General features: G+C 44.1%; 1 protein-coding gene across 1 annotated transcript; it reads left to right on the top strand.

Moving 5' to 3' along the window:
• The first annotated feature begins 8,427 nt into the window (after positions 1–8,427).
• FFAR4 (free fatty acid receptor 4) lies at positions 8,428–27,054 on the top strand. The gene is given in 3 exon segments (XM_006113191.4): positions 8,428–9,129; positions 11,795–11,923; positions 26,327–27,054. Coding segments are annotated over 3 exon segments (1,239 nt in total). The 3' UTR covers positions 26,735–27,054.
• Positions 27,055–27,319: the final 265 nt, after the last annotated feature.

The following is a 27,319-nucleotide window of genomic DNA, read 5'->3' as shown; positions in this document are numbered from 1 at the left end:
CCCTTACCATTTGGATGTTGCCAAAGAAATTTTGTCAGAGGAAATTTCCTCCTGGTCAGAGATTGTTGCTGCCTTTGTGGTTTCTGAAGATATCTCTGTTTCATCATGAGCTTTGGCCAAGCTGTCCCACATAAATCAGAGTTTTGGGGTGGCCTTTTAGACAAAAATCCAATCCAGCTCCTGAGAGTAAGCATAGATACTATGCATAGTACAGCACATTTTTGTAATTCTGGGCAGCTACTTGGCTTTGTCCTGCCACTGGCTTGTGACCCAGGAATATGCCCTCTCCTGCATTTGCTCCTCTAGTCATAAATAGAGCTTGGCATTCCAGTAACTACAGAAAAATAAAAGTGAACGTGCTCTTCTCTCAAGAGTGTAAGAACTGTCACAATCTCCTGACAACCACATGGATGCACAGATCATCTGTGAATTTGCTGCTCCCAGGAGTTGCAAGTGGACATGCTTGACTGTGGGCCAGCATTTACACAAAGAGGGGACATCTTCTGAAGATAATCCCCAATTAGTGGAGTGTACACAAGTATCCAGACAAACCAATCCAGATGTGAGGCAATGCATAGTGGGACAGTAATGGTGAACTACCTAAAGCAGTATAGTTAATTCAAAATGGGGCTGCATCCAAAACCTTACAGCAGTATTAGTCCTTCCAAAATAGTTATGTGCTGCCAAGGCATATTACTTACTGCAGAATAAAATGAAAGTATAAAAGAGGAAAATATCATTTGTGTGTAGACACAAGACAATTTATATTAAAAATAAAAACAACCCCCACCCCCAAAGCTGTACTGAAAAAGTGGTTTTATGTAGATGAGGCTGATGTCATCTACCGTCTTGGAGCCATTTATCAGGATGACAAGTCAACTTCCCTAATGTTCTGATTTCAAAGCATTTGGCAAACATTAAGCAGCGCAACACACCTATTAAGTTAAGTATTATTTACCCATCGTGATAAAGGCGCCGTGGGTGACTTCCCACAGCTCCAAACAATCAAGCTCTGCAATAGATAGTGTAACCAAAGCAAGGGTCTATGCTGGGTCAAGTTCTCCTAACAAAACAAGCATTGCACAGTTCAACAGGTCCCTTCTTCCCAGAATAGCTGTTTGCTAGAGAAATAAAGAAACTGAGTTATCCCCTTTTTCAATTAAATGTTCCTGGTTGTCAGGAGATTGTAATATAATCACTGGCAGCCAGAGAGAAGTAAGAAAGAATCAGACCCATTGTTCCAGCATAAAACAAAGCCCCCTTTTCCCCTAGAGCTTAATTAGGGTCATGTGGTCCCAGTTATTTTCTATAAAAAACCAAGTGGACTCCTTACTGACTCCAGGCTTCAACCATTTCCAAGCAGAGCAGAGTTTACCAGTTTCTCCAGGAAGGAGCATGTAGCTGAACCCTGTCTCCTCTTTCCAAGTGCTGAGTATTTTCTCCAGGCTGTCTTCCCTAGTCCCCAGGCATCCTGTTACCCACTTCTTCACTGGGTGGTCTTATACTTTTGAAAATATCCCTGAGGAGTGGGCAACCTCACACTTCTACTGACATCCTTTGACGTACAGTATTTCCCCCTACACTGGTTCCTAAAGTACAGTATGGAGGATGGGGCTTCTCGTGCCTCCTCTTGCTGCCTCTAGATGGTAGATGTGTTCCTCATAGCCCATGAGTTATCACACTTTTCTTCTTCCCTATGGGAAGACGGCAGTGGGGCATGTCCTGGGGCAAGGAGTGGCTAGGAAGAGCAAAGAACTTGTCGATAAGTGGTAATGAAGTTTGCCAAGGAAGCCACCTTGTGCCCCCCACAATCAGAGGTACACCTTAACCATGACTGCCTCACTACTACCACCACTTCCTCGAAAACAAAAGCTGGTCTCTGCCCAAAAGTTTCATTAATACTTAAGTAAGGTTGACTAGCAATGCCTTGTAATATTCCCCTATGTTGGTTGCAACCACAGTTAAATGTATGAAAACCAGGAAGTAAAAAGTTATAGGCAAATTTTCACGTCTTAAGAACCAGGAAACACAAACCTACAATTACACCACCCCTTGTTTACAACTTTAGTGACCCCTTGACAGATACCATAGTAGTCTGTTCTTCCAGAGGCTATTGAGCACTATAGATACACAGCACATGGATAGGGTTGCCAGGTGTCAGGTACTGACCCAGGCAGTCTGGTATTTTTGCCTCCTGTCCGGTAGAAAAGTTAAGAAAATACCAGATACTTGAAATGTCAGGCATTTTCTGTTTTTTTTTTCCCTGCCAGGAGGCGAAAATACCGGACACCTGGCAACCCTAAGACAGCTTGGTAACTGGGCCCAGCCTCCGGCTCCCCCCACAGGCTGCTCTGCTTACCTGCGGAGGAAGGGGGGGGGCTTGCTCAAGAAAACAAGATGGCTACCAGCAAAAAGACCTGTAGCAAGGGGAAGCAATGCCTTCCCTGGGTCTTAGTGCTCAACTGCTCCCCTCTTGCATTTACAGGAGGCCATGCTGTTTTATTGTATTTATTTATTTATTGCTTAATAACTTTTGGGGTCCTTTTTTTCTCAACAACGTTGGTCTTCCCTTTTTTTTCTCCCTGGTGGGTTTTTTTGGGGGGAAGAGGTGTTTGGTGTTTTTGGTTAAACCATTTGGCAACCCTACACATGGATACAGCATGAGAAACAAGCAGATCATGTCCTCACCATGGTAAAAGTGCTATTTAGGGAAGGCTTAGAGAATAACACCTGGCTGCCACTCAACCACTTCATCTACGCTGAACAACCAACCCAGTAGTTACCACCTATGTGATTCCTCTTCAAAGATTTCTCCTGCCCTTACTTCAGCCCTGCAAGGCATATATGCTACCAGATTGTCACTGATCCCAAAAGCAAAAATAAACTATGGTGCTCCCCTGCGTGCACAACTGACAAAACAGCAGAAATGAGCTCTTTCATTGCAGCGTGTGGCAATCTGCTGCAAGTAAACTCTGCTCCAATTAAGACAACTGTTCCTAAGACAGTGAAGGGCGGTTGGAGAGAGCATGTGGTTGAGGTGAATCTTAACTTTCTAAGCTCATCTGAAGAAGAAGAGTTTTCCCACAAAAGGTCATGACATTAATTAATTAATTAATTAATTTATTAATTAGGGTTGTTTTTGAAGTTACAGACTAACACAGCTACTCCTCTGAGACTTTTTAATTCCTAGTTTTCTGAGACTATAAGAACAATTATACTGAGTCAGAACAAAGGCCAGTACACTGTCTTCAGGCACTTGGCAATGCCAGGTGCTCAAAGGAAATGAACAGAAAAGGTAATCATCAAGTGATCCACTGTCTGTCGCCCATTCCCAGCCCTGACAAATAGAGACTAAGGACAAAATGTTTGCCCATCCTGGCTTGATCATTGTCTTCGGTCCACCCTCTCTGGGGCACCTGGTGCTGGCCATTGTCGGCAGACAGGATACTGGGCTAGAAGGACCTTTGGTCTGACCCAATACGGACGTTCTTATGTTCTTATGTAACCCTGTTAAAGTCCTGGCCTTCACAATATCCTCTGGCAGGGAGTTCCATGGGCTGACTGAGTGTTGTGTAAAGAAAGACTTCCTTCTGTTTATTTTAAATCTGCTGCCTAGTAATGACATTTGATGACTCCTACTTCTTGTGTTATGGGATGGAGTACATTAACTTTGCCTTCTTTACTTTCTCCACACCAGTCATGATTTTATAGACTTGTAGGATATTCCCTCTCCTTAGTCATCTCTTTTCCAAGTTGAAAAGTCCCAATCTTACTAATGGCTCTTCATATGGAAGCCATTCCATACTCCTAGGGCTCGTCTACACTGGCCCCTTTTCCGGAAGGGGCATGTAAATTTCATGAGTCGTAGTAGGGAAATGCGCGGGGGATTTAAATATCCCCCACGGCATTTAAATAAAAATGTCCGCCGCTTTTTTCCGGCTTTTAAAAAAGCCAGAAAAGAGCGTCTACACTGGCCCCGATCCTCCGGAAAAAGTGCCCTTTTCCGGAGGATCTTATTCCTACTTCAAAGTAGGAATAAGATCCTCCGGAATAAGATCCTCCGGAAAAGGGCACTTTTTCCGGAGGATCGGGGCCAGTGTAGACGCTCTTTTCCGGCTTTTTTAAAAGCCGGAAAAAAGCGGCGGACATTTTTATTTAAATGCCGCGGGGGATATTTAAATCCCCCGCGCATTTCCCTACTACGACTCATGAAATTTACATGCCCCTTCCGGAAAAGGGGCCAGTGTAGACGTAGCCCTAATAATTTCTGTTGCCCTTTTCTGAACCTTTTACAATTCCAGTTTATCTTTTTTGGAGATGAGGTGCCCAAATCTGCACACAGAACTCAAGATGTGGGTATACCATGGATTTATATAGAGTCAATATGATAGTCTTATTAGCTATCCCTTTCTTAATGATTCCCAACATTGTTTGCTTTTTTAACTTATGCTGCTCTTTAAATGGATGTTTTCAGAGAACTAGCCACAATGACTGCAAGATTTCGCTCTTGAGTGGTAACAGCCAGGGCCAGCCCGAGCCATGTTGGCGCCCCAGACCCCGGGCGGGTGGCGTCACCCTGGGTGCATGCTGCATGCGCAGACCCGCCTCCAGGGCGTGCAGGCTCGCATCTGGGCGCACAGCGCATGTGCAAGCCTGCTCCAGGCCCACCTCCGGGCACACGGCGCATACACGAGCCCGCCCCCGGGGTGTGCGGGCAGGCGCACGTGCTGCCCAGCCACCGCCGCTGGCGTGCAGCCCAGGGCCACCCGGGCGGGCTGCACCTGGCCGTGCAGGGCCCCGCGGACGCAGGGGGAAGGGCACTGCAGGGGTTAATGCAGCCCCCGTCCCTGGTGGCCACTGCAACCCACCAGAAGCCGGGTGTGCAGTGCCTGATGGCAGCTATAAGGGGCGCTGAGCACCCCTTACAGCTGCCATCAGGCGCCCCCTATTGGTTAGCACCCCGGGAAGCTGCCCAGCTCGCTCACCCCTTAGTCTGGCCCTGGTAACAGCTAATTTACACCCCATTGTTTTATATGCATAGTTGAGAATATGTTTTCCAATGTACATTTCTTTGCACTTATCAACACTGAATTTCATCGGCCATTTTGTTGCTGATATAGGTTTACATATAGATCCAGTCAATGCTTTTGAAGTATATAAGGCATTAATATGCTGCTCAATCTTAAATCTGCATTAACAAAGATTTGGGCAATAAATCATAGAATCATAGAACACTAGAAGTGGAAGGGAGCTCAAGAGGTCATCAAGTCCAGTCCCCTGCCCTCACAGCAGGACCCAGTACCTTAAAAAATAGATCACTTAAAAAGGGAAGCTTTAATTACTTGTCCAAACTCAAAGAGAAGGTGAGGTCCTGCAAAGCTCTCCAAGAGCCTCCTCTTCCAGGTTCTTGCACAAACTGCTAGACAACACTCTTTCCCTTCACATCCAAGAGCTCATTTCCTCTTCAGTCTTCCCCAAAACACCTCATTATGCTGGACTTTCAGTTATGGTGATAAAATATCACCTCACTTTTCTTTTGGAGCAAACTTTTTTTTCCCCTGGAGCCATAGATTTCCGTTTGGCTTACGTATCTGGACAAAGCAATGATTATTTTCTTTGTACAAAATATTTTTCTTGCTGAGTTCCACTCTCAGGTTTCTGGCCAGTGGATGGAGTAATGAGAGCAGTATTATTTTCTGTTTAGCTCTGGGGTATTTGGTAGGTTGATACCAAGTAAATAAAAATCTTTTCACACCCAGTAACAATGGCACAGGATCATCTTTTGAGCTGATCAAAAAGAAATTCTGCCACCTTTCCCAGGATATTCCCAGTAGTCTCAGGCTCTTTGCGATACTTTTTTCTCTTTAGCTCATTGTTAACAGACAGCATCTTGGTTTTTTGCTCAGTAATACTGATGCAATAATGTAAATTCCAAATGCTGTTTCTCTTCTGCTCCTGTTTTCTTTTCCAGTCTCGTTTTCAGAATTGAACACACGGGGCATGTCCTTGCCTCACTGACATTAGTGGAGTATGTCATAGACATCACTGAGAATAGGATTTCTGTTTAGTTTTATTACCATTTGCTACCTGCCCACCAACTCTTACTAATGTTACGTTAAATATTGTATAACTTTTTGCATAGTGGCAGTAAGGCTGCTTGGGAACTCACTCCTAGCTACATACTATCTTATATTAAAAAATTATGTTCTGCTACAGTCAAAGACAAGATTATAGGGCTTATTTGCTGATTTCACTAATTCAGTCCAGGGAGGTGCTGAAATCAGTGGATATTGGAATGAGACTCAGTACATCTCAGGAGGCTCTCACTATCTCATAGAATCAGGTTCCAATACTATGTCCCAATTTTGCCTGGAAAGACTCTCTCCTGGTTTTACTAGGTTGTTTGCTGTGGTTATTCACAATATGATGCACAGAATTCTAAAACCTGGCTAATGAGAGTACAGAAAATTTTTTGTGCTTCTGGCTACTTGCCATCTGCAGTCACCTGTGATGGCTGGCTGGTATCTCAGTGTTTGTAGGGTTTCCTATTCATTTAAATTCATAATGCAGCAGACAGCCAAGTGTTTTCAGCCATTTGTCCATTTTTCAGATTAAAAGATTTTTAAAGCCACCTTTCTGATCATCTAGTTTGACATTCCGCATAATCTGGATCATATATTCACCCAATGATTCCTGTATATAATCTAAAAACAGTAATGTAAATTGCCCAGCAATTATATTTCTTAGTAAGCCAGAATAGATAATATTTGCAACATCAAGAACAGGGATTATTTTAGTGTGAAGGATGTTAATTAAAGTTGCTTTAATTTCTGCACCTGAAGTGGGTGCACAAATGAAATGGATAGTCCACAAGTGAAAGGTGACTATTTTTAATCATACTTTATAATGGCCAACAATTCTGGAATCAGTTTAAATGACATTAAGAGGTTTCATTACAGGTATCTTTTCATAGTAACTCATCATAGTCAGTCTGATGTACAAATAAGTGTTTACAAAGTCCTAGTGAAATCAATATACAGTCCCTGTATAGCAGAGTAGAGTAGAATACATTTAATAGCAAAAAGCATCATAAAAAGCAGTAATGTTTGGTGCTCCTTGCTGGAACTGAAACCCTGCTTACAAAATCGATTTTTATATAGCCATACTGAGTCATCTAGGGGAGAATGGTCTAAAGCTTTTTACACATACTCTGAGAAAATACTTTTTAGCCTTTTAAGACTAGTCTTAGCTGTGTGTGTGTGTATGAGAGCGAAAGAGATGATGTAGAACCTAACAGCCCGGTCCATGTCATTCCTCTGTAACTACTGTGGTTGGTGTGTAGTCTTACTACTTCCCTTGTTTGAGCAATGGCTTTCAGAAATCTGACGTCCAAGAAAATCATTAGCTTTTTTTTAAAACTATCAGTGAAATGCCCCCTTATATTTCATTTTACTGTCCTAACTTTTATTTATTTTCAGTTCCCTGATTTACTCACTAGCATAAGGAGGAATTGTGTTTGTTCAGCATGTCACTCAGAACTGGGCTCTGCTACTAAACATCTGTGCGGTGTGATTTCTTCACCTCTAGGGCAGCAACAAGGAGTTAGCTAAGTAATCCACAGCCAGGAAGGGAGACAAAATGTGACTTTAAAAGGAAAGATAGGGAGCAATGACAACATTTTCCATTTGATCTTAAAATAGGTCCGGTTACATGGAGCTACGGACAGCAGTTCTTACAGAATAGTGTCAGGTCAGTTCCTCAAACCAAAGGGAAAGCCTGAGTCACAGTCTGAGCTCTTCTCTAGCTTCTTTTGTGTTGAACAGCAGAGCCCAGCGGGATCACTGGTGGGGAATTTCTGAGCGGCTCATTTGCGCTGCCGCTGCTGGGGTTACCCGAGGCAGGAGCTGGGCTGGGCATTACTGATTCGATCTGTGGGGCACAGCTGCCAGGATCCCTGTACTTCAGCTGGGGTCACCACGGGATAGGAGGGGCTGTCACTGTCCACTCTTTCCTTTGCAGAGGGCTGCCCCGAGACCTGTCGGCGAGGGCACGCCCAATCTCCGGGCTGGTACGAGGGAGGGGTTTCCACCGACTTCTCCGGGGGTCTCAGGCGTGCAGAGGGCCCCGGCTGGCCTCACCCCGTGACCTCGGGCAGCCCAGCGCCGGGGAAATGGGCTCGCCCACCAGGAGCTGACTCGAGGAGCCTGGAGTGCCCGGCTCGTCTCTCGGGAAATGCCCCAGTGCCCAGCGCGTCCGGGACAGGCGGGCTCGCTGGCGGGCTTGTCACCCGATTGTAAAGCGCAACGCCCTCGCCTTTGTCCCGCGGGGCGCGCTCTCTATTTACCCTCCTCGCCTGTTACTTCCTTGTTCCCCGGCGGGCCAGGTGCTGTAAACCACCGTGCGGACACCGCACCTGGCTCGCCGCGGATGTAAGAGGAAGAGGAGGAGATGCGGCTGCCTGCCCCGTCCCTGTGCCAACAACCCCCATGGCACCCACACGCCGGAGCTCCAAGCCCGGGGGTTGGCACCCGCGCTTCTGTCTTGGGGGCAGCAGCCGCACTTTCCCTTGCTCTGCTGTCTGATGCCCTGGGTGCCAGCCAGATGCCAGGCGCCTGCGTCACTCCCCAAGGGAACTGCACCCGGTTCCCCTTCTTCTCGGACTTCAAGGGCCAGAACAAGGTGGCCCTGAGCGCCCTGGAGTCCGCCGTGCTCGCCTTCATCTTCCTGGTGTCCCTGCTGGGCAATGCCTGCGCCATCTCGTTGCTGGCCAGGAAGAAGAGGCTGCGCACCGCCAACTGCCTGGTGCTCAACCTCTTCTGCGCTGACCTGCTCTTCATCAGCGCCATCCCCGTGGTCCTCGTGGTGCGCTGGACCGAGTCCTGGGTACTGGGGGACTTCGTCTGCCACATGCTCTTCTACGTGATGAGCCTCAGCGGCAGCGTCACCATTCTCTCCCTGGCGGCCGTCAGCCTGGAGCGCCTGTTCTGCATCGTGCGGCTGCGGCACACGGCCCGCTGCAGCTGCAGGCTGCTGGCCGGGATCCTGCTGCTCATCTGGGGCCTCTCCGCCCTCGCCACCCTCCCGCTCTGCCTCTTCTTCAGCGTGGAGCCGCTGCTGGTGCGCGGTGAGGTAAGGCGCGGCGGGGCGAGCTCTGCCCTGCCTGGGCATGGAGGCAGCGGGTCAGCCCCGCGCCGTGTACAACGAGCTGACCCGCTCGGCGGCTTCCCAGCCACCCAGGACCCCTGGAAAGGGAAGCTGGGCTGGAAGTCTCTAGCGCGGGAAAAGCCCTCAGCCAATAGCAGCAGCTGTTCGCTCTGGCTGGGCTGAGCCTCCGTCCACGTTCTCAACCGCGGCGCGAAGCGAGCCCCCGTAGCCTGCCTCGCCGAGCGGCTCCTGGGTCCTGGTCCACGCTTCGGGGCCGGCTGGCGATTGCCAAGAAGGGCTGGGCTGGGTTCCATCGGGTGCTGCTGGGCACAGCCCTGGGGTTACCACGCGGAGAGTGATGACTAGCTCCGCAGGCGGGAAAAGGTTAAGCGTTATGCGGGGGTCATTTTTTAACAAAGCCTTCAAAGGTTGGCAGTGCCTTCTTGCCTCCCCCTCTTTTGTTCTTGGCCCAGCTGGGGCTGAGCACCACTGACCGGAACTGTAAACCGTGTGTATAATGGAAACCACTTCAAGCCTGCACCCCGAGTGCCCCCACCTATGGGCACCCTTAGTGCCCCCACCTATGGGTATTATTGTTCAGCTTAACCCTGGTATTTAAGTTGCCTTTAGCCATTTGATTCAGGCTACATCTAGACTGCAGGCTTCTTTCGGAAAAAGCTTTTCTGCAAGAGAGGCCGTGTCCAGACTCAGGGGGTTTTTCGGGAAAAGTAGCCTTTTCCCGAAAAAACTTCCCCTGCGTCCAGACTCAAGCTGCGTTCTTTCGAAATTATTTCGAAAGAACGCAGCTTTTCTTTCGATGGCGGTAAACCTCAATTTACGAGGAAGAACGCCTTCTTTCGAAAGTTCCTCTTTCGAAAGAAGGCGTTCTTCAATGTAAAGAGGCCGTCTTCGAAAGAGAGCATCCAGACTGGCTGGGTGCTCTCTTTCGAAAAAGCGGATTTTTCTTTCGAAAGATCCGCCTGCAGTCTAGACATAGCCAGAGTGTCTACAGAGCAAAAGCAGAATGAAAAAGCAATGCGCTTAATCTCACATCTAAATTCTGATTGCTGTGGATGGAATGGCCACCAGGGCACCTGTGCTTTTTCCTGGAGGCTTCTTCTTTTGAAAAAAAACCCTCTTCCCCATCCACACACGCCTTTTTCTGAAAGAGCTATTTTGGAAGAAGGTTTCTTCCTCACAGAAAGAGGTTTAAGGTTGTTGGGAAAACCCCTGCATTCTTTTGACTTTCTGTCAAAAGAACGTAATTGCAGTGTGGACGTAAATGTTGTTTTTCTGGAAAATGGCCATTTTCCAGAGAAACTCTGCAGTGTTGACATATCCCCAGAATAGGAATGAACTTCTTTTAATGAAGGACTTGATCCTGATCCGCTAAAGTCAATGAATAGTAAAAATCCCATTTATTTCAGACCAGAACTGAGGTCTTCAGTAGACCAGTCTCAAATTCATGCTCATTTTTTGCCCACATTAAAGAATTTATCACCAGTTACTTTGTTCTGCCTTGCTTTTGTCATTGTGCCATGTCTTATTACTTGTATAAATATGGCTGTTTGTGTTCAAGATTAAAGCTAGAAAAGCCCCTATTCCCGATACAGGCAGTCCCCGGGTTACATACAAGATAGGGACTGTAGGTTTGTTCTTAAGTTGAATTTGTATGCAAGTCAGAACTGGTACATATTGTAGGGGAAACTCTAGCCAAACCTTTCTCCAGAGCTCAGTTTTATTCTCCCACACCTCACTTCCCTCAGTCCTTTATTCTCAAGCTGAGGTGTCTGCTGAGAAAAGCTGCTCCGTGTCTCCCTAGTCTGCTGGGGGGGGGGGGCGCTAGCTTCGCGTCTCCCTGGTCTGCTGGGGGGAAGCAGCTAGTGCGGGGTTGCCTCACCCCGTTTGTAAGTAGGGATCCGATGTAAGTCGGATCCATGTAACCCGGGGACTGCCTGTACTTCTCTTTTCTGAATAATCAGAGACTCATAGAATACGAGAACTGGGAGAGACCTTGAAATGACATCAAGTCCAGTCCCCTGCCCTCACAACAGAACTAAGTACCATCTAGATCATCCCTGTAAGGATCTATTTAACCAGTTCTTAAATATTTCCTGTGATGGAGATTCTGCTGCCTGTGCATATAGAGTAGTGCCTTGCATTAATTCATGTAGAGCTTTTCCTGGAACATGCAGTAACTTTTTTCTTTTCAGTATGCAATAATCCCAAATGCATTCAAAAACAAAACAATATGATTACATTGAAAATACAATAAAAATGATTTAATCAGTACTTCCAGGTTTTTAATTGTTTTTTTCATTTTGTTTATTTAGAAGTTAAGAATTTACATTTAAAATTGTCCTTAGCTTTTGCCATGCTATTTAATTATTGAAACAATTCCATTTTTGCATACCAAATCTTGTAAGCCACACCTGTTGTCATGTTTTAAAAAACATTCCACACTGAATCAACTTTTGTTTTCATTAGTAACAATTTCCATAGATCCTGTTTATGTAGCAGCTAGTTTTACAGTAATGAGCACCAAGTCAGATGAAATTAAACATTGATGTATGGTTTGCAGAGAACTGTATACTGAAAGTTAATATCTAAAACATAATTTTAATTGTTTTCTTTTGTTATTTATAAACAGGAAGTTCAAATTTGCACCTTGGTTTGGCCCAGCATTGCAGGAGAAATCTCTTGGGACGTAACATTCACCTTTGTGGTCTTTGTAATACCAGGATTAGCCATTGTGATCAGTTATACAAAAATTTTACAGGTATTTTTTCTTATAGTTTTATTACTAAACCATTAGAACCAAGCAGTAATTCAAATACCAACTAAAAGTATGACATCTGGCTGACTAGTAATATAGTGATGCTAAACAGTATAGATTGTATTTGCTCAAATATAGAAGAGTACATAATATAAGGAATAAGGTACTTCCAACTATACATACGTTTCAACTAAGAGTTTTATTGCCATTATAAACAATAGTAAAAGCTTGAACAATATGTTATCAGAAACCCAAAATACGATATTAGTCTTAGTTCATGTACACAATATATGATCATATATGGATCATAATTAAGGGCCTTTAAAAACTTTCTAGAGATTCTAACAAACATCTAAAAAAAAAAAAAGCACTGTTGATCAGATCTTGCATTGTACCCCAAAATGCCAAATGGATTTAATGTGAGATGTAGGACATGTCTATACTATGAAGAAGATTGACCCTCCAGAGGTTGATCTTCTACTGTTCGATTTAGTGGGTCTAATGTACACCCCCAAATCGAATGCTGAGGGCAAATCTGCAGGCATCCAGTACTCCTCGATCTGCGAGGAATAAGGGAAGCTGACAGGACCATATGCTCCTGTTGGCTTCCCATAGTGTAGGCGCTGCAGTGGCTCAGCTTATGGTAAACCGAATCCAGCTATGCATTATGCATAGCTGGATGGCATACCTTAAGCCAACCTGCCCAGTCTAGTGTAGACCAGGCCCAAGGGAGAACAACCCTGAGACATACAGTCCTTAAAACTCTTTTTCCCCCCACTCCCTTGAATCTACTTTTGTCCTGCTTTAATTATGTATCATAATTAGGGCTTCTAATTTTAAGTTTTAACCAATATATACCAACATCTGCAATACAAAAAATTGAAATCTGTGTGTTATCTAATAAACACCACAAATGGTTGATTGTGGAGTGTGATTTCTCAAGCACGCTGGAAGTTCACTGTCTAGTGAGGTTTAGTATAGTGCTATTTCAAAGAGTATTACATTATAGGATTACAAAGCAAGTACTCTTTATTGTGTATACAAAGAGAAAGCTCCCAAAACTCTTGATTTTTGGAAATCTACATAAAACTAAAAAATTGCTAAGCCCCCAAAATTAAATTAATAAGCCCCCTTAAAACAGAAGCCATAGTTGTTATTCTCTCCCAACCTCCAGGATGTTTAATATGTGTCAGCAAAGCAAAAGCCATATTTCCTCCCTACATACTCCCCTCCCCCCCAAAAAAGGAGGGACAGGAAAAACAACATTTTATTCTACTTTTTCTCTCTGAAAGGGAGGCGTTATCTAATGGTTTAAACATGGGCCTGGAAGCCCAAAACTGTGGAGATTTAATCTGTATTCTGGTACTAACTTACTCTGTGACTTTAGGGCCCTAATCCTTCATGGTACTCAACTAGACCAGCACGTTGTAGAATTGGGCAATTAAAACCAGATTGTGGTCTTCAGCCACAGACCCTGTTGGGGGCACCCTTGTGTATATCTTCCAGAGTGCAAAGACAGCATAGCTGCTATGATATCCTTGGAAAGCATGGGGCACACCCTGTTCTGCTTCACAACACCCTGCCCTGCTTCACAATCCTCCCAATGCATGTCAAAAACTTCACCCTTCTCCGGGGCAGCCCCCACTCTTACTTCCTCCTCAGAATTCCTTCTTCTCTTACCAGTCTGTGAGTTTCCTCATATCAAAGGCTCTTTTCATCACGGCCACTCCTGGGCAGTTTCTCAATTTCCTTGATACTGTGACCCTGCTCCAGGCTTGTCCTAGTCCTTGAACTCTCTTTCTTCTGAAGAAAGGTTTCTCCTTAAATTTGGCACTCCTTCCCAGCTTCCCTTGAAGCAACAGCCTATAATTTCCAGGGTCTGTCAGGGGAGGACATGTGACAGAATTCCATTGTTCAGTTCTTAATTTGGTCCTGGTCATGCTGGACCCATAGTCTCCCTGTAAAGATCAGTGCACACCCTGTTACAAGGATCCAAAGATATAAAATCATGTTTTTTTCTAGACTTCAGCCAGAAGAGAGGAGTGCACAAATTAACCCCAGTCCTGGATGGACTGTCTAGGTTACAGGCCAACATGCTATTCTACAGCAGACAAAGTTCTTTGCCAGGGCAGATCTCACCCATTGCAGATTCCCAACTCATTCTCCTTCTCGAGCCACTCTCCCAGTGAGCAGAGACACTGGCCATGCTGGTCCTTCCCATTCATTAGTGCTTGGAGCACTAGAACAAAGCTAATTTAATACCTGTGGCTCTTAGGTTGACCTACATGCTGTCTTGGTTGGAGTAGGTGTTGCTAATGCATTGCTTTTGAGCTGTTTCAGTTTAGGATCCTTAAGTACCCCACTTTCAGCTCTGTTGCCAGATGGAGGTCACATCTGGGTTCTGTGCAATAGATCATGGAGTATGACAAGTTGTGTCACATCAGTTAGAATGTGATAGCATGCCAAGTGACATATTTTTTTAAAAGGAGGCAAGTACTGGCAGTGGACAGAAGAGAGAACACCATTTGGCAGCGGCAAGCATCCTTCCCTGCCAGAGTGCAGTTTTAATTGACTAGGCCCTCCTGAATGCACCCAAACCTCACGAAGCAATCCACCCCAACCCATCAACAAGCCAAACTGATAAGAAATATCATCATCATCATCGCCATTGGAGTTCCCAGCTCTTACTCCATGAAGCAGGAACCTGTCTCCCCAACAAGTGAAGGCCATGCAGGACAATTACTCCAGTCCATGACAGTAGTTGCATATACAGACGTACAACAGATACAGTCCTGCTGGCTGAGGGGGAAAGAGGCAGATTAAGGACAAGGGAGTAATAGAGCATAAATGGCTGGGCACTCATTTCAAGGCATTCTCCTTCACCAGCAGTTCCACCACTTGCCAGCATGAGAGAGGGTCTTTGGTTTTGACTTTCCACATGAGAGTGATTCTTCCCCTGAATAATGGATCAAGACACTGAAGCCTCCTAAGAGGCTATGTCTAGACTATGGGGAAGATTCGAAAGAGGATATGCAAACTCCACTGGAATTTGCATCTCTTCTTCTGATCTCCGCTTTCGAAAGTGAAAGTAGTTTAGATGCAGCTTTTTTGGTGAACGCCCCTCTTTGTCAAAAAGCCGCATAAACCTCATTTTTTGAGGAAAAGTGGCTTTTCAACAAAGGGGAGAGGGTTTGCCAAAAAAGCCATGTCTAAACTACTTCCACTTTCGAAAGCTCCGCTTTTGAAAGTGAGATCAAAAGAAGCTATGCAAATTCCTATGGAATTTGCATATCCTCTTTTGAATCTTCCCTGTAGTCTAGACGAGCCCAGAACCCTCTAAAAAGGTATCTAAAAGGGTGCTACCAGGAAAAGGGAGAAAAATTGTTCTCCTTGGCCTCTGATGATAGGACAGGAAGCAATAGGCTTATATTGCAGCAAGAGAGGTTTCGGTTGGACATTAGGAAAAACTTCCTATCAGGGTAGTTAAACGTTGGAGTAAGTTGCCTAGGGAAATTATGGAATCTCCATCACTGGAGTTATTTAAGAGTAGGTTGGATAGACATCTATCAGGGATTCCCTAGACCAGGGGTAGGCAAAAGGGCCTACGCAGGCTTGATGTAGCCGGCCAAATGGACTGATCCGGCCTGCAGAGGTCCTGCTGCTCCTCCACGCCAGGCCAGTCAGGGCCTAGGGATGGAGGCACGTGTGGCACTTAGAGTTAATTCTAGCAGTTGACTAAGTGCCATGCTCTACAGGGTGGGGAGTGAGAGACTTCACGCTCCCCCCTTGCCCCTGACCAATCAGGGCTTGGCAGTGGGGGGAAGCACGCAAAGTCTCGTCCTGCCCTGCCCCTGCCCTGCAAGGAGCACGCAGTTCTTCTAAGCACTGTGTGCTCCTTGCAGGATGGGGGCAGGGTAGGAGGAGACTTTGCATGCTCTCATTGCCCCCAAGCCCTGATTGGCCTGGGGGTGGGGGAAGCGTGCAAAGTCTCCTCCTGCCCTGCAAGGGGCCCAGCACTTAGAGTCAACCACCAGCTGCTGCTCAGCTGGCAAGGGACTCTAAGCACAGTGCCCCCTGGCAGGGCAGGGGCAGACTTTGTGTGCTCCCCCCGTCCCCAGGCACTGCTTGACGTGGGGATGGGAGGGGGGAGTGTGCAAAATCTCCTCCCACAACCAGGGGCATGGGTGCTTAGAGGTCTGTGGGCAGGGAAGCACGGAAATGTCCTGGCCCTGTGTCTTCCGCCTGAGGCCCCACCCCTTCCAGGCAGACTGGAGCCACTTAAAAATTTCTGAAGTGAGCCCTGGTCAAAAATGATTGCCCACCCCTCATGTAGATAGTGCTTGGTCCTGCCATGAGGGCAGGGGACTGGACTTGATGATCGCTGACGGTCTCTTCCAGTTCTATGATTCTCACTGCCCCCAGAAACTAACAGGAGCTGAGGGAACTCTGTATCTCTCAAGGGCACTTGGAAATTAAGCAAACCAAACCCTTGGTGTCTGTGTCACAGGCTGCAGTTCAGAAAGTCATAGGTACATTTGTTCTGAACTTTGCCCCACGTTCATAACATGGATCTGTAGGTGGCCAAGACCTGTGTGGTAACTCCCTGTGTGATTTTGGACAAGTCTTTTAACCACATTCTACCATACGCCTCCAACATTAAAGTAGGTTCTATACTTTTCCACACTTCTAGTGTGTTTTGAGATTCTGTAATGAAATGAATGACATGAATGCAAAAGGCTGATTTTCCTGTGCTTTAGGGCTGCTTTGTAAATTCTCCACTAAGCCCTGGATGAGCAAAGCCAGTCTTATGCTCCTTCAGCACCACCCTTTTCTGTGGTCAGTGCAAGGTACATCACCACAGCTCTCTCTTGCACCAGCATATTGTACCATGACAAAGCAGCACCACAACTGAGGGAGCACTAAATTGGATTAAATGAGCATTCTTTGGTCAGAGCTGATGATAAGGAACCAAAATATTTATTCATAATTAGATAATGGAGAGGCTGGACAGTGTTACTGGTGATGTTTAACATATTTAAATACCAAATATTGTATCTTGGGACCAGTAACCATCACTAGTCAGGTCCCACTTTAACTGAATTTCAGTGACCCAAACCAAAGTTTCCCAAATCACAATCATTATCATGCTCCTGGAACCCCTCTTTGCTGCTAGCGGGAGCTGTGCACGAGGAAGAAGGAATTTGCCCATAAAAGGGGAGATTTTTCTAACCCTCCAGTTCTATTTTCATACTGGCTTCAGGATCACAAAACAATGGGAAGACAGTATGTAAAACAGCTTTCTTTCACAGTAGAAACAACAAAGTAATATGATTACAGCATGGAGAGAGGAAAACAAGGAAAATCTTTTTTATAATATTCAAACAATAAACAAATTGCAGTTGAGTAGGAATAAGGGTTAGTAGTCTCAAGGTGAAAACCACTTATTTTCAGTGCCTTGGGATAGTAGTTCATGGTTCTGTTCAACATAGTTATTCTTCACTTCAGAAGTTTATTTGAAGGTTAGGAAATAACAGAGAGGAGCACCAGCAACAATAGGGCTGAATTATAGAAATGGAAATTGCTTGACCCCTATTTGCGGGTGTGAGGTTCATCTTCCCATTCACTCCACATTTTAGCTATATACAGTCCTCATTTATAAACTTTATACAGATTTCATTTGATATGAATAAGGTCACTAGCTTATTAAATATTTGCAGTGTCTAAAAATTTTAAAACGCTTTGCTAAATTCTGCAATGCTTAACTGAGCAAACCATGAGCTTTTGTCTCCAATAAGACTGGCAGAATTCAGCCTTCTGGTCCTTTTTATTGGTGTTAATGAAACTGGGGAGGTGTTTTAAGGTAAGCCAAGTTAACCTGTGACTTGAATGGTCAGCAGCTTTGGAATGTGAGCTGTTACCAGGAGTAGCCTGGAATAATGTGGGATAATGGATAGGAATACACCAAAAATGTTTTGGGTTGTAAATTAACACAGAGATTTTTGAGCAGTTCTTAAACGTGTCTTAAACCTATGCTTTTACATTATGAATAAATTAGTGTTTAATCTATATGTATTTCACAGGGAATAGCCTCTAAGATCTTGGGTATCCTGTTTAACGTATACTTTCTCTTCTGAATCTGGACTGCTACCCTGCCTTTCTCTTCCCCTCCTGACAATGCACTCATTTCCTCTCTGAATTGCTTTGATTCTGCAACTCCCCTTTTTATCTCATCTTGCTTCTACAGTAGTACTCCAGTGCTCTCTCTCTTTCTGCTTCAAGTGAATTGGCATCCAGTCTCTTTCCCTTCCCCTAGCCTTGAACAGACGTTGTCTACATGGAATTTGAACCTTAAAATGTTTGGTTCATTCTAGAAATAGGGGCCTCTTTTTTCTCTCTGTGAGACACAAGTATGTCCTGTTGTGCACATTTGGAGTTATTGGTGTCCTATATCAGGACAAGAAGACTCCAAAAGTAGGTTCAGTGTCCTAGAATGTCTTCATAGAATCATAGAATCATAGAATAATAGGACTGGAAGGGACCTCAAGAGGTCATCGAGTCCAGCCCCCCGCCCTCAAGGCAGGACCAAGCTCCACCTACACCATCCCTGACAGATGTCTATCTAACCTGTTCTTAAATATCTCCAGAGAGGGAGACTCCACCACCTCCCTTGGCAATTTATTCCAATATTTGACCACCCTGACAGTTAGGAATTTTTTCCTAATGTCCAATCTAAACCTCCCCTGCTGCACTTTAAGCCCATTACTCCTTGTCCTGTCCTCAGAAACCAAGAGGAACAAATTTTCTCCTTCCTCCTTGTGACACCCTTTTAGATATTTGAAAACCGCTATCATGTCCCCCCTTAATCTTCTTTTTTCCAAACTAAACAAGCCCAGTTCATGAAGCCTGGCTTCATAGTTCATGTTCTCTAGACCTTTAATCATTCTTGTCGCTCTTCTCTGTACCCTTTCCAATTTCTCCACATCTTTCTTGAAATGTGGCGCCCAGAACTGGACACAGTACTCCAGCTGAGGCCTAACTAGTGCAGAGTAGAGCGGCAGAATGACTTCACGAGTTTTGCTTACAACACACCTGTTGATACAACCTAGAATCATATTTGCTTTTTTTGCAACAGCATCACACTGTTGACTCATATTCAACTTGTGGTCCACTATGACCCCTAGATCCCTTTCCGCCATGCTCCTTCCTAGACAGTCGCTTCCCATCTTGTATGTATGGAACTGATTGTTCCTTCCTAAGTGGAGCACTTTGCATTTCTCTTTATTAAACCTCATCCTGTTTACCTCTGACCATTTCTCTAACTTGCTAAGGTCATTTTGAATTATGTCCCTATCCTCCAAAGAAGTCGCAACCCCACCCAGTTTGGTATCATCTGCAAACTTAATAAGCGTACTCTCTATCCCAATATCTACATCATTGATGAAGATATTAAACAGTACGGGTCCCAAAACAGACCCTTGAGGAACTCCACTTGTTATCCCTTTCCAGCAGGATTTAGAACCGTTAACAACAACTCTCTGACTACGGTTATCCAGCCAATTATGCACCCACCTTATCGTGGCCCTATCTAAGTTATATTTGCCTAGTTTATCAATAAGAATATCATGCGAGACCGTATCAAATGCCTTACTAAAGTCTAGGTATATGACATCCACCGCTTCTCCCTTATCCACAAGGCTCGTTATCTTATCAAAGAAAGCTCCCATCCATTCTGTGAAATAAAACAGACATACGGGTCCAAGAACTGCTGACGTGAATGCAACTTCACTGTTAGTGAAGGCACACCATATAAATGTCATGAAAGCAAATAACCTTTTCAATATGATGCCACCCATGATTAACTGAACTGATTGGCAAGCAGTGCTAGCCAAGAAATATTTTAAATAGCAGCCTCGCCTTTGAAATAACTTGTATAAATCATTCCATTGCTGTTCATGAGCTGATTATCTCTTCAGTGCTGAATCCATCAACCTGGAGTGTATGTACAGCAATGATTTAGATCAATGATAAGGAAAATGCAAGTAACATCAACTGACTCTTACTTGTCCTTTTATTACTATTGATATCAATAGATCTTATTTGTACCTCACTGATACACAGAAGTTTCCTGGGAACATTTTAATCAAACAAATCCAGGTTACCTAAAAGCATCAGGTAGACAATATGGCTGTGTCTAGACTGGCAAGTTTTTCCGCAAAATCATCTGCTTTTGTGGAAAAAATTGCCAGCTGTCTACACTGGCCGCTTGAATTTCTGCAAAAGCACTGACGATCTCATGAAAGATTGTCAGTGCTTTTGTGGAAAAACTATGCTGCTCCCATTCAGGCAAAAGTCTTTTTCTGAAAGACTTTTGCGCAAACGGGCCAGTGTAGACAGCAGAGATTTCTTTTCCGCAAAAAACCCCGATCGCCATTTTTGCGATCGGGGCTATTTTGCGGAAAAGCGTGTCTAGATTGGCCACGGACGCTTTTCCGCAAAAAGTGCTTTTGCGGAAAAGCGTCCTGCCAATCTAGATGCGATTTTCCGAAAATGCTTTTAACGGAAAACTTTTCCGTTAAAAGCATTTCCGGAAAATCATGCCAGTGTAGATGTAACCCATGTTTTAAACAAATACAATAGATCTACAAATACAGTTCATGTTCTATGATAAAGGCCTTTTGAAATAAAAATGTCTCAAAACCTGCATTAAAGGGCTCCAGGTCAAATAAAATGGTATAGCCCTATGCTCACAAAGTCGTGAATGGTGCCTCTTCTGTCTCTGCAAGCTCCTGGCTAGAACAGAGCACTTCAGAAAGCATCATAGGAAACAGGAAGCCAGAGGCTCAGATAGGTATCAGGGACCTAGTCCATGATGGGCCTTAAACATTAAAATCAAAATTGACCTCAGCATCCACTGGTAAGAACCAGTGCTTAATTTGTGCCAGGGCTCAGCCTCAGCACCTCTGGGCTTGGTAGTACATAGCACTGGCATCTCTGTCCTTGCTGCGTCAGTTATGAAAGTAAGAAAAAAAATTGCTTAAACTCCAATACCTAATTGCTTGAGGCCCTTTCATTACAAATTAAGCACTGGTAAGAACATCATGGCCATACTGGCTCAGACAAATGGTTTGTTGTGCCCAGTATCCTGCCTCTGTCAGTGGCTGGTGCCAGATTCTTGAGAAGGAATGAAGACGACAGGACAGGACATCAAGGGATCCATCCCCTATTCTCCAGTCCCAGCTCCTGGCAGTCAGAGGCTACGGGACACCAGAGCATCGAGTTCCATCCTTGACCATCTTGGCTACTGGCTTTTGATGGATCTGTCCTCCATGAACTTAGCTAATTCATTTTTAAACTAGTTATACTTTTGGCTTTCACAGCATTCTCTGGCAACAAGTTCCACAGGTTAACTATGCACTGTGTGAAGGAGTACTTCCTTATTTTAGTTTTAAAACTGTTGCTCTTAATTTCATTGGCTGACCCTTAGTCCTTTTGTTATGTAAAGAGGTTAATAACACTTCCCCTTTTTCCAGACCATTTATGATTTTATAGACCTCTATCATATCACCCCATAGTCATCATTCTTTTAAGCTTACTAGTCCCAGTCATTTGATTTTCTCTTTGCATGGGATCTGTACCATATCCCTAATCATTTTTGCTGCCCTTCTCCTTAGCTTTTTCCAATTCTAACATATCTTTTTTGAGATGGGCTGACCAGAACTGCACAGAATATTCAAAGTGTGGGCGTACCGTGGATTTATATAGTGGCTCTGTGATAGTTTCTGTTTTATTATCTATCCCTGCCCTAACAGGTCCTAACATTCTGTTATGCAAGATCCCCTTTGCCTATACCTAATTTTGGTCAAGCAGCTTCATTCTACATTAGCAACAGACCATCTATTTTGGCAATTCACTATGTAGAGCATGGTAATAGGGTAACTAGATGACACAAAAGATAGATGCTCAGAGCAGTTGGCTGAGCTACAGTTTCTCGCTCAAGTAAATGGTTGATATCACATCTGATAAATCTGTTAAATCATTAAAAAATGGTTCTGATCAAGCAGCATTCATATTACCTTATAACATCAAGCCCTGAGCAAGAGCTATGTCTAGACACTATATTACACTTGCCCATTGAAACACCACCCCAGTAGAGATTGGGAAGCATGGAGACATATGTCTTTTCTTACATGTCCTTTCTGATCTAGTTAACATAATTTTAGGCTTTCCACAAATCAAACTGCACAATCCAATCTTGGGATTTTATTATACAAGTGCAGAGATGTACAATATCTCCCGAAAGCCTAAAGAAAGTGGAATAGCTGGACAGCATCTGCAATAAAGTTGCATTCAAACTCAGTCTCTCACCTAGCTCTCCAAAAGACAGCCAAAACTGAACAGAGATTGTAATTGAATTGAAATTACATAGTAAATGAAGCAATGACTAAGAAGAATTATGTATGTAGTAAATGAGACTACTCCATAGCATCACTGTATGGTGAATATGATACAAAGCACTACTGGTGTCTTGCTGATCACACAGAGTGTAGGGTTGCTTTGAAGAGTTCTGTTTATGTCCAAATGCAACTGTCTGTGCATAACAAGGATTCCACAGCATACTGTCACAGCTCCTAATACCACAGCTGGTACCAATTCAAAACAATTATATCCTCAAGTAATGAAGCAATATGTAATGATCAGATATCATAGACATCAGGCTTCTCGTCCAGGCTGATAACAAATGCCAGCTTGACAAGTGTTGTTTCCATGCTATGTCCAGGCTGAAATGTATCATCTACATCTCCAAGTGTTCCTGCAGTTGATTGCTCTTATCTTCAACAGCCTTGGCCAACATGGGAGATCAGAGAGCAATCCAAATGTCAACACTTCCCAATTCTCCTGTCAGGCAGGTACCAAACCATAAGGCTCATGTAATACCTTCACCAACTCAAAGTCTAAAACTGGTCGCAAATCCTCCCACCAAAGGAATTTGAGCCTTCTATTTGCAGCAATAACTTCCTAACCAGGCTAGCGTGTTTGCAAAATCTTACTATTCTTAACAAACTCCAGAAAAATAGATCTTCAGTTACTATATATAGTTCAGATGACTAAAATAGATACATACACTAACCAGGATTGATAAATAGAGAGACAGGATGGCTGACGTAATATATTTTATTAGACTAACTTCTGCTGTTGGGAGAGATAAGGTTATGAGCTACAAAGAGATCTTCTTCAGGTCAGTTTGCCCATCTTATCTCGCTAGTATTCTGGGATTCAAGTTTGGCCTTACAGATGGGTGACGTGGATGACTGCCCAGGATGCCAAGGCTGGAGGCCACTGGTGTCTAGAAGCATGGCAGGTTTGGGGTGTGAGCATGGAGGCAAGCCCTTACCCCCACCTACAGTCCCACCCCCTCTGCTGAGGTGTCCCATACCACCATGGGGACGGATGAGAAGGGGGTGAATGCATGCGCACGTATGCCCCTAGTCTCCCCAGCCCAGAGCTCCAGGGAGAGAGGAGAGCACGTGACTCCAGCTGCCCCAGTCCCAGAGCACAGGGAGGGAGGAGAGTGCTGGGGGAAGCAACACTCCACTCCCAGAACGCCTACAGCAGGCATTCTGGGGTGGAGTTTGGGAAGGGCCGTGCCTGGCAGTTTGGGAAGGCTGTGCCTTCCCTCGCCTAGGCTACTGGACGCCCATGGGTGTGAGGCTGCAAAGGGAGATCAGGGTAAGGGTGGAAGGAAGGCAGTAGGGGAAGAGGGTTGTGAGCAGTGTTCCATCTAAGCTGCGTGGTGCACGGAGATGGCTGACTGTGCAGGGCTGATTAATCACCTGTGAAGCTGTGCTGTGGCACAGCTTAGCGGAAACATTGGTTGTGAGGAGACAGTGGAAGCTGTGGGGGGATGGATGGGAAGGAGGGATGGATCAGAGAAAGGGGAGGTGGGTGGATAGACGCAAGGGGCATAGGAGATAGGTGGGGAGCCTCTGAAGGCAGCAAGAGCTAGGTGGCTGAAAGGCTGGGTTGTGGAACCCAGAGAGGCAGCAACAGGGTCCAAGGTAGGGATGTAATAGTAAAGTTGATTAACCAATAAGCAAAAGCTTCTCGCTTAATACTATAGACTACACACATTTCCTGTGCCCCCTCCTCCTTGCCAGTACTGTACATTTTTTAGCAGGCTAGCCAGCAGTCTGGCTTAGTCCTGGCTTGTGCCGGGTCCGGGACCTACCCCCCCCCCCCTTATAGCTCTGCAAATTCTGGAATAAAAATAGAGGCCAGATCAGCATTGCTGATTGATTTCACTGGGGCTAATTTACATCAGCTGAGGATCTGGCGTAAGGAGAGAGCATTTAGCTGAAATGTTTGTCTGCTAAACTGGGAGGTGGGGATCAGTTTTATTGGATCTGCAATTAGAATCATTCAATAATAGCCACATTTTAATTTTGCTGTGCTGACTTCCCTGAGAGTGCAAATTTAGAGTCTGATTTTCCACAGGCACTAAGCATTCACAATTCCAATGGAAGGCAATGGGCTCTGTGGATATTTAACATCCTGGAAAATTAGACCCCATAGCCCAGCTCATGAAACATGCTTAGGTGTCTACCTCTTACTGAAACCAACTGAATTGTTCATCAAAATCAATCTGGATCAGGTCCAATGTGCTGCAGTTTTGCTTATGATGCTGTTAAGAAAAAGTAAAGATTTTCATGATTGCAGGATGAACAAAGTGTCAGAATTGTTGTAGACCAAGTAATTCTGATTAGTTGACTAATAAACCAAGATGTCAGAGACATTACACTGAATTTTAAAGACAGACATTCTCATTCAAGTTAAAAAAAACCCTACCACCTCATAGAAGTAGTATGCATTGGGAAGGTCTGAGACACAAACATAAATTTTGGAAAAAAATAATTCTGCATTTGAAAGACATCTTTGCTTTAGCCAATGTGCCACACCATTGAAATCCCCTACACAGAGAAAAGTCTGAACCAATACCTGGATCCAAGGACACTCAGGGTGCATCTAGACAGCGGCGCTATTTCGGGTTACTACTGGTATCCCGGAATAGCTATTCCGTGTCTTTTAAACAAGCTTTTAAGTAACTTTCAAAATAACAGGCTTGCTATGCCAACATCCTCGTAATCCTTGTTCCATGAGGATTAAGGGATGTTTTGGTATAGCATTCTATTTCAAAATTTGGTACTGTGTAGACAGCGCCAAATTTTGAAATAAACAATTTCAAAATACACTCAAAATAAGCTATACAATTTGCATAGCTCAAATAGTGTATCTTATTTCGAGCTAAGGGTGCAGGGTAGATGCACCCTCAGACTTTGAGGGTGGGGATATTTGAATTAAGATCTTAATTCTGCAAATGGTCCCCCTAAGAATGGGCAGAACCAACATTCTGGGCTCAAACACCCAGACACTTTTTTCAGGTGTCAAAATCCAGATTTATATTCTGAATATTGAGCCCATAGCTGTTTCTAACAGAATCTCAGTGCTGCTCTGTTCTGAAAATAACTATGCAAACATGGCGCCTGCTTACTCAAGAGATCTACTTCGTGTACCAATCATATGTGCTGATTTTAGCGACTCAGTTAAGATAGTTACTACTCTTTATTCCTAGTATGTCTACACTACAGAGGAAGATTGAAGCTTCCGCTGTCTATCTACAAGGATTTGAATTAGTGGTCAAGTTAAGACAGCTTATTCAAAGTGAGAGGGGTACTTGATCAATGCCAGTAACTGTGCTTTCATGAGAAGTTAGGGAAGTCGAAGGAAGAGTGTTCTTCCTTTGACTTCCTGCAGTGTAGACAGTGCCAAAAGCCAAGTTAAGCTACTTCGACTTCAGCTACACATTTAACATAGCTGAAGTTGTGTATCTTAACTCAACTTTGTCCCATAGTGTAGACATACCCCTATTTACCTTGCAGATCCAAAATGTCTATAAAAGAGTGAGCTGGATTCTGTTTCTTGTTCATCAACAGGATTGTTAGCTATTCTCCAGTCACAGTCAATCAGACCTGTGTAAAAATCAATGGGTTTGCATCAATGAAATAACCTAGAGTATCATTTAAAAGCAATGGGATTTCAAGGATAATTGAGGACTGAATTGGACTTTAAAATCTTTATTACTTTCAAATGCAAAATGATTGATAAACACAAGAAGAAAGAACCCAGCATAACTACCAGACTGAGGAAAAGTTTCAGGGCTGGCAGTTAGGAAAAAAAAATCTATTAACTGAGCACTTTGGCAATGTATTAATTGAGAGGCAATAAATAGTCAGTTTTATAGCTACTTCCAGAGCAGAAACGTGATTTGCCAAGATTCACTACAGCAGCTTAAAAAAAAAGCTACTTAGCAAGAATTCTCGGTTACAATAAAAGTTTTGTTTTTGAATGCAGATTACAAAAGCATCACGAAGAAGATTAAATGTCAGTTTAGCCTATTCAGCAAATCATCAGATTCGAGTCTCCCGACAAGATTACAAACTATTTCGAACTTTGTTTCTGCTGATGATCTCTTTCTTCATCATGTGGAGTCCAATTGCTATCACTATTCTCTTAATTTTAGTTCAGAACTTCAAACATGATTTAGATATTTTGCCATCATTTTTCTTCTGGATAATGGCATTCACTTTTGCCAACTCTGCTGTCAATCCAGTTTTGTATAATGTTACCCATTTCAGACATGAATGGCGGCAAGTTTTTTCATGTTGCACAGCTCTTCCTGGAAGGAGAATGACTAGTACGGAAACCACGGCAAGAAGAAATGACCAGAGACAACCTAACATATCCGTAATTTCCAAATAATTTACAAACTATGACTCAACTGTTGCTTTGGCTGCTAAACCATACACTTTTCCACACTGACCAGCTCCCCATTTTATAGTATTATGTGCTAAAGAAAGCATATAGAAAAATAATAAATGTATAGTTAAACTTCTACATTCCTAACCTAGGCAAAGTTCACTTGTCTTGGGAGTTTTACCTTACTAACGACTGCAGAATTTAATCCTCTCTTCTCACGCTGATGTAATCAAGAGTAACTTCACTGACATTGGTGGAAGCACAGGTTTGTGAAACAGTGTAACTTCTAATAATTAGGCTCTCCAGGGCAGCTGGTATAAGTTGTCCATTGATTACAGTGGAGCCTGGGCAATTTACAGCAGCTGAGGATCTACCCTAGTTTCACTATTTGCCTTTTTAAATGGGTGTAAAAAGTGCACCTTCAAAAATGTGTACTCACTAAGTCCATAACATTAAAAAAAGGTGTTTACATGCACAAATTAGGTGACTGGCTGCCTAAACATGCTTTTGTGAAAATCATCTTTATGTATAAAATGCCAACCTGAACAACCAAATGTGAGTTTTGCTGGTTCAATGAGCATATGATCA

The sequence above is a fragment of the Pelodiscus sinensis genome, chromosome 8 (genome assembly GCF_049634645.1).
Source record: "Pelodiscus sinensis isolate JC-2024 chromosome 8, ASM4963464v1, whole genome shotgun sequence".
NCBI lineage: Eukaryota > Metazoa > Chordata > Testudines > Trionychidae > Pelodiscus > Pelodiscus sinensis.
Note: the sequence above shows the minus strand (reverse complement) of the source record. Positions and strands in the feature narration are given on the sequence as shown.